We start from the raw sequence: 7,704 nt of genomic DNA on the forward strand, positions 1-7,704 counted from the left end.
CTCATGCCACTGCAGCCCACATTTCCTACTAGTGCTTCCCTGTTTGTGAGCAGCAGGTCAAGTTGTGCACGGTGGCGCCTAGTTCTGCCATGAGTGCAGAGGGCTGGATGTGATGACCTCTTGAGGTTCTATCCAGTTCTATCATTAGCCTAAGTCCTAATTTACACTAATAAAATAAATTACTAGCGAAATTTAGATTAATTAAATCGATGTCTCTTAGATCAGTTTATGCTATGTGGTGGAAGTCCCTCCCCAGTGACACAGCTTCTGACTCTCAGGGAGGAGCACCAAAGTGGATGGGAGAGCACTCTGCCTTTGATTTATCATGTCTTTGTCACACGCTCTAAAAAATATAAAAAAGAAATGATAATTGCTGCATCAATTATAATAGCACCAATTTAACCCACAGTGAAACAAGCCCTAATCTTTTATCTGTTAGGAAAAAAATCAGCATTTTCCCCCCAAATAGAAATGGTACATGCGCATACTCTGTGATTATACAACATAGCTTGCGAGGGCACAAGAGTGCACCTGGCTGAAGAATTCAGACCATCTTATTACTAGCAAAAAGTATGAAAGTATCACTAATACCATTCTAAGGTGAGAAAACTAAAATACAGAAACTGGGTGATTTATCCATGGTAGTACAGTGGGCCCACAGTTATACAGGAGCTAGGGCATCTATTCCTACCTTGGTCCCATACTTACTCAACCACACTCGCATGCTGTTTCCACTGATGTGGATGGCAAAACTCCCATTGGCTTCAATAACCACAGTATAACAAAATTCAATTAACTTACACAAAGTGAGTTATCTTTGGTGTAAATGTGGTTGCTACTTAAGACATCTGCTTAAAGCACAATTCATTGAAGACTAGACATTTGTGTTCGGCTTTTTTTCCCCTCCCCCCCACATAATCCTCTCTCTGTTAGGCTACATCTAGACTATAGTTGCTATTTGGGGATACAAATGTATCTTGAAATAGCAATTCCAGGGCTATGCCCTGCACTTGAAATAGTGCTGTTGTTTGGAGCACAGAATTCTGTTTCCACTACCCCTCTTTGTAAGAGGGCTAGCAGGAACCTCAAAATAAGGTAACTCCAAATAATTTACACAATTTGCATTGCACAGATTGCATAAGTTATTCCAAGTTAGGGCTACAGTCTAGGCATGGCCTGAGACCCTGACTTGATAAACAAAAAGGATGCATTTTTTAATTGCATTAGCTTAATACAAAAACACCTCATGAAGGTCGAAGCTAGCATGGTTCAATATGTCCGGCTAACAAGGCTCCAGACTTTTCAACCCAACTCAAACAAACTAACAGGATTTGGCCTGGGGGGTGGGCAGGCAACGCTGTCACCACTACGCACAGAATTGGATAAAATAATTCTTCCTGAATTCAGGCAGCAGCAGGGGGGCCAACAGAATTGCTAGGGACTTGGTCACAGGTAGGGGCAGCTCCATGCTGCTGGAAAGGGCAGGAGACTAGGGTTCGTCTCCCACCCCCACCCCACCAGCCCTTCAGCACCATCCGGCTGCTGCTGCACAAACGGTAGCAGTAGCAGTGGCCAAGAGCCCTAGGCCCTTTTGAATGCCTGGGCCCTGCAGCAATTGCCCACTTTTGCTCTCCCTGCCCCCACAGTTGGCCAGCCTGGGTGGCAAGACAAAAGGCAAACAAACAGTTATGTAAGACATTACACGTTACGTAAAACTCCAAAGTTCCAATGCAACGAATTGTTAAGAGTTTAGACAATGGAATGCATGGAGGCCAGGGAGAGCAGGAGAGATCAAAAAACAAAAAAACTAGGACTATGGATACACAAGAAGCCTCTGTCGACAGAAGTCACCATTGGATGGAATTTCCCAGCAAAAGTTCTGTATACAGATTGTGTCTACACATAAATGCCGATCGAAAGAGCAATCCACTCTGCGGACAGAAAGCAGACAGACTGCCTGGCCCTCTCTCGACAGAATGGCCAACTGGAAGCTCTGCGAACAGGGCTGCCAGGTGAACCAGAAGCCCTGTCTGTCAACGAAAGGGCTATGGAATGTCTACATGGCTCTTTTGTTCATAGGAAACTGTTGAGAAAGGTGTTATACCTGAATGGGGAGAGGTATAATGCTGCCAGCAGACGTGTCTGGTTTGGTCAACAAACTGTCGACAAAGTGCTTTTTGTATGTAGACACTCTGTGGTTTTCCCCTGACAAAAGCCCAGTTTTGCCAGGAAAAGCCTCTCGTGAAGAAGTAGCCTATGTAAAAAGGCCTCAATGCTGAATTACAGATCTAGTCAACAATTCCATTGCTTTTTCCCCACGGTAAAGAATGATCCTCTATTGTAGTACATAACACAATAGCTAATAATATATGTCATCCATTGTCCATATCCTTTAGATCCAAGGTGGGCAATAAAACACTCACTGACCAGACACAGTCTGCCAGGGTTAGCCCCATGCCAGAGCTTCATTTACCTGAGCGTCTGCAGATATCTCCACTCGCAGCTCCTAGTGGCCTGGCCCATTCTGCTTCCCACAGCTCCCATTGGCCAGGAACAGCGAACCACAGACAACAGGAGCTGTGAGCTGCTGAACCAGTGGATACTCAGGTAACTAAAGCTCCTGGCCACCTGCCAGGACCTAACCCTGGAGAACCACATCCAACCTGCGGGCTGCTTGTTGCCCACCCCTGCTTTAAATCCTCTAATGCTGCTGCCTCAAATTAACCAAAGTTAAATCTTGTTCACCTAAATGGGATCCCCAGCAAAACTTACCTTTTCATGGATGGCTCTCCGGTTCGATGGTTGGACTAAGACTTTATACCCCATATTGGTCAGCTCTTTAACGTGTTTTGGTGCAAGAGGTGCTCTTCTTTCCCAAGCACTAATGTCTTCCCTCCTGATTGCCAATACAGATTTATGATGGTGACGGCACCGTACATGGTGGACCCGAACCTTAACATTTGTGTTTGTGAATGCTCGGAACATGATAAATACCTGTTGGTGCCAAAGACAAAACAGTTAAACAATATAAGACTCGTAAAGGTGTTTAGAAGCTCTTGTGGTTGTGCAAAACAGTTCTGGTCTCTTTAGAAATCTACTAGTAATACTACCATGGTGTTCTGATTAACACCACTAATACACTCAGCTTTCTTGTCTAAGTGAAACCTGAATTCACTATCAAAACAAAAAAGCGGTCATGTAGCACTTTACAGACTAAAAAAATAACGTATGAGGTGATGAGCTTTTGTGGGACAGACCCATTTCTTCAGATCTCCAGCCCTACCAGAACAGACTCAATATATAAAGCACAGAAGTCCAAAAATTGTTATCAAGGTTGACAAATCAGAAAAATTGTTGTCATTGTTGGCAAATCAGACAGAAGCATAAGAACTGGGGGAGGGATGGGGAAGTAAGTGTTAGATCAAATATCTAGCTGTGTCAGGAACAGAATCTGCCTCAGAGGGCTGCTGGCTGTAAGTTCCTCCCAGCTAGAGCCTGCCTCTAGCACCCCAGCCCTTCCCTCCCCCTGACTCCCTGCCCCAGATCCCTTTCCAAGCCCTCTGCACCCCACATCCCCCCAGGTCACAACTCCCTCCCAGACCCTGTGCCCCTTCCTACACCTCTCTCCCCAGGCCAGAATTCTCTCCTGCAGCCATATCTCCTCCCAGACTCTGCATCCCAAGCCTCTTCCCCAGATCACAATCCTCTTGTTCACCCAAACTCCCTCTCAGATCCCCTCTCTCCCTGCATCCCAGTTGCCTACCCCAAACTCCCTTCCGCACCCTACCTCCTTCCCAGAGCCCACACCCTCTCTATAGCAAAATGCTACTTTTGACCACTCAACAAACTCTTGGCGTGCCCTGCCCCCAGCACTGCCCACCCCTGCTGTAAGGGTACTTGGATGCCTGAATATATTTGATGATCTCAGTCTAGGTGCCCGTCTGCATTTAAACATCTTCTGCTCCAGTTTTGCAAAGACCTATACACATACCTAACTAGGCATACAAAGACTTTAAATTCAGTGGTGCTGCTCATGGACTTCAAGCTAGGACTGTCCATACACCTTTAAAAGATCAGAGCTATAGCAAGATACATAGTAAGTATCAGGAAACTACTCTGAAATTCCAAGTGTAACGATCTTTTAATTCTCATTTACATTCTTCCACAGAACCCTTTTCTGAGAGCAACTGACTAGGTGTTTATGGATCACCTGAGGGCAAGGTGTTGTTCACTTGTTTGGGTGAACCTGGGGAGAGAGAAGTTAGTGTGCAAACTTCTGAAACATATCAGAAGCCTCTCATGTTTGTTCAGTGCTTTGTACTTCCAACATCTGGTCTATTAAAGGGACACTGTCACCTTAAACTTGGCCTGAAAACAAGATTTTTACAAAACCTAAGACCAAAGGCAAACATTGTGGAAACCTGAGTTCCACTAAAAATAGATTTTTTAACCAAACATTCCCAGAAGCCTCTGAAGCCCAAATACTTTGAAAGTAAATCTTAGAGTGCAACTGACCTCATTGATTTTCATTGGCCTTATTGAAAGAAGTGTACAGGTGATATAAAGAGAGGCAACATGGATTTTCAAAGTAGCTGCATTACATTAAATTAAGTATTATATTTACAACATGAATTTTAAATTGACTCCTACTCTTAAGGTACACTGAACATATGGTTGAATAGTACCAGAGAGAGAGCCGTGCCAGTCTATATACTATCAAAACAAAAAAGCAGTCAGGTAGTTAGTTGTTAGTTTTTAAAGTGCTGCTTGACTGGTTTTTTGTTTGGAGCATATGGTTATGTGTCTGCAAGAGCCACAAACTGATGGCATTACCATGAGTTTAAATAATCATTTTAAAATGTTAAAGCCTTGAGTATGGAAATTAAACCATCTCATGCATCAATACCTTCCTGAATCCTCCTACCAAGTTGTTTTTCCAGCTCTATCTTATTTTTAAAGATAAGTGAAGAGACACAGCCAGAATTCAGTCAGACACCCAATGCAAATTGTAGATGAAGAAAAAATCCCCACTCCCCACCAACAAGCTTTACACTTAACTGGTACTTGGAGCAAGAATAGTTCAAAGAGGTCCCCCCCACACACACACCCGTCTCAACTGACATCCGAGGATGTTAAGTCAGTGGTGACTTTCAGATCGACAGACACCTCTAGGGGTCACGAACAGAGCTCCCCTAACAGACATCTGTGAGCCAAGATTGTTTCCTCCAGGTTAGGACAGGGCAACTAATAACCCGCTCTGGAGCTGCCGCTAAGGAGCACGTAATCTCCACGGCAGCTTTCCCTGTGAAGGGATCTGTCCCTGGCAGGCTAAGTTACTGGCCAAAGGCGCCGCCCGCTGAAGTCAGGCTGGCTGCAGGGGAGCCCAACTAGAGACGAACGTGGCCGCTTTGTTGCTAACGGGAAGGTGCAAACCTGTCCCCACGGGCTCGGCAGAGCGCGGGAGAAGCGCGGGAGCTGAGCGCCAGGATGCTCTGCCCGACTCAGCGGCAGGACAGCACCGCCCGGGCTCGGAGGCTGAGACATCCCCAACGCGAGCAGCTGGTACCCGAGGGCCCGGCCGCCCGCCCGGGGTGCAGAGCCGTGGTCCAGCTCAGGCCTCAGAGGAACAGCTGCTCCACGTGTCACGCGGGTGCCTGGGCCCGCAGGGAGGGCTCTGCGCTCCCCGCTGCAGGAGCTACAGCAGAGCCTGGCTCCCGCCCGCCCGCCCGCGGCTCCCCTCTGCCCACGGCGCGGCCCCTACCTGGCAGCGCACTGCGCGGTTGCCCGGGGACAGCAGAGCCGCCGGCGTCGAGAGGGACCAAAAGAGCCCAGCCCAGCGAGTCACAGAATCTGGGAGGAAAAGAGCCTGCCGCCCCCGCCAGCAGCCAATCGACTGTGCGCTCCGGGGCACAACCTTCCCTTTCCTCCAATCACAAAAGAGCGACGGGCGTGACGGAATCAGTGACGTCTAGACCCGCCCCTACATACACACCCCCGCCGCTCCTCTCTTACTAATGCTCTCGGTTGGGCGAGTCATTTGCGGGCCTAGGTGCCAGTGCCTGCGAGTGGTGGGCTGGCGGGGATTGCACCGCACCCGCAGTGCTGCTGGGATCAGCCAAAAGCGCCCATCGCCAGTAGTGGCAGGCCGGGCTGAGAGCCCAGCCCCTTTCCCAGAGATGACTCGGAGATAGCTGGCATATTTGAGCCGCTGGGAAAACACGGTGGGGCTTTGGGAGACTAGGAACACATGAATAAAAGGGGTGTGAACATTGTATTTTAACGCGAATTGTATGGTAACGGGGGAGGGGAGGCAAGGATCAGCCTCCCCTGCCTGTGATAAACCTCCTAGTCTCTCCCTGCCGCCCACAAAATATTTGGGCATCTCTCACCTCTGGGGTGACAAGTAAACTCAGAGTTCTCTAATCTCCCCTTTTCCCCACCCACTTTGCTCTGTACGTGGGGGGTGCACAAAGTGGGAAGAGCTTGGGGGATGTAAAATTTCTTAAGGGAGTTACAGCTCAATTGGCTGCCTGGTCTCAGGCACATCCATCTCATTAAAATGTTGAAATATGTTCCTATGTTTACTTATGTGTATTCACATTTATATACTGATTAATAAGGTTTTTGCATTCTACAGACTTAGTTTCTTACATATGCCAAAAGGGCTGGGGTTGTTGGTTTTCTGTTTCTTTGTTTGGCTTTTGTACTGGGTTTTTTTTTAATTGTTTGTTTGTTTTCCCATAGGAACCTATCCAAAATGTCCATTGGTTTGGATTACATTACACAGGCTGACGAGGCCCTGCTAACTGCATGAACAAAAAGTGAGGCCCAGGGAAAAAGGTTTACTCACCCCAGCTCTACACATTAGTAACATGGGGGAACCACACAATGGGATTCCAAATAACAGTGTCAATTAACGATATACAAATGCACAGGTATGCATTTTAACAGTGTGCATTTAAGGTGTGCATTTTAACAGTGACCAAAAGTAATCATTAAAACAATTAATAAACAATTTCCCAAGGGTTGTAGTGGATTTTCCAACAGTGGCAAATTTAAAAAAAAAGAAAAACAATCTTGATTTAAAGGTGTAATCCTTCTGCCAAGTAAAGCCAGCAGCAGCCAGGTCCAGGTACAATTTCTAGAGGGTTCCTCTCTGTCTATCTATCCATCTATCCAACACAGAACTGGCTCAAGCCCCCACCCAGTAACCTGAGAAATTCATGTGCCACCCCGGGCAGCATTGAGGCAATGCTTCCCCACGCACAAGCACAGAGTCGGAGTGTAGAACAAAACTTTTAATAAAAGGCAGGAAAGTATCTTGGCATTAATTTGGGAAAACCCCACAAACAGGGTTCATAAACAAAACCATGAATAAAAGTCCCTCCCCAAGTAGGTTGGCCAATGTCCTCTTCCTCTCAGGTTCTTAGACCCAGCAGTCCAAATGTCCTCTTCTCCTGCTCAAGCTTTCTCTGCACCTCTCTCACGATTGCTGCTCTTAGGGCAGACCCAGAGTTCACGGCTTCCTCTGCAGGGTTCATTTCCCATGCTAAGTATTGCAGGTTAAGCAGCATCTTACTCATGCCTCTGGTCACTCACCATCCACCTGCTCACTGCTCTCCACAGCCACCCTGCTGGCCACTCATTGTTCCACCCCTACTGCTCCTCCCGCTGGGCAACTGCTCACTACTTCCACCAACCTGT

General features: G+C 47.2%; 1 protein-coding gene across 2 annotated transcripts in view; it reads right to left on the reverse strand.

Moving 5' to 3' along the window:
• Nucleotides 1–5,819, reverse strand: part of AASS (aminoadipate-semialdehyde synthase) — a 50,710-nt gene extending 44,891 nt beyond the window's left edge. For both annotated transcript variants that reach the window (XM_074984111.1, XM_074984109.1), the window contains exons 1-2: nucleotides 5,762–5,819; nucleotides 2,773–2,994 (exon numbers count right to left, since the gene is read on the reverse strand). In XM_074984111.1, the coding sequence (XP_074840212.1) occupies nucleotides 2,773–2,985 (213 nt within the window). In that variant the 5' untranslated portion in view covers nucleotides 2,986–2,994; nucleotides 5,762–5,819. The remainder of the gene's footprint in view (nucleotides 1–2,772; nucleotides 2,995–5,761) is intronic.
• Between the last annotated feature and the right edge of the window lie 1,885 nt (nucleotides 5,820–7,704).

The sequence above is a fragment of the Carettochelys insculpta genome, chromosome 1 (assembly GCF_033958435.1).
Source record: "Carettochelys insculpta isolate YL-2023 chromosome 1, ASM3395843v1, whole genome shotgun sequence".
In the NCBI taxonomy this organism is placed as follows: Eukaryota; Metazoa; Chordata; order Testudines; family Carettochelyidae; genus Carettochelys; species Carettochelys insculpta.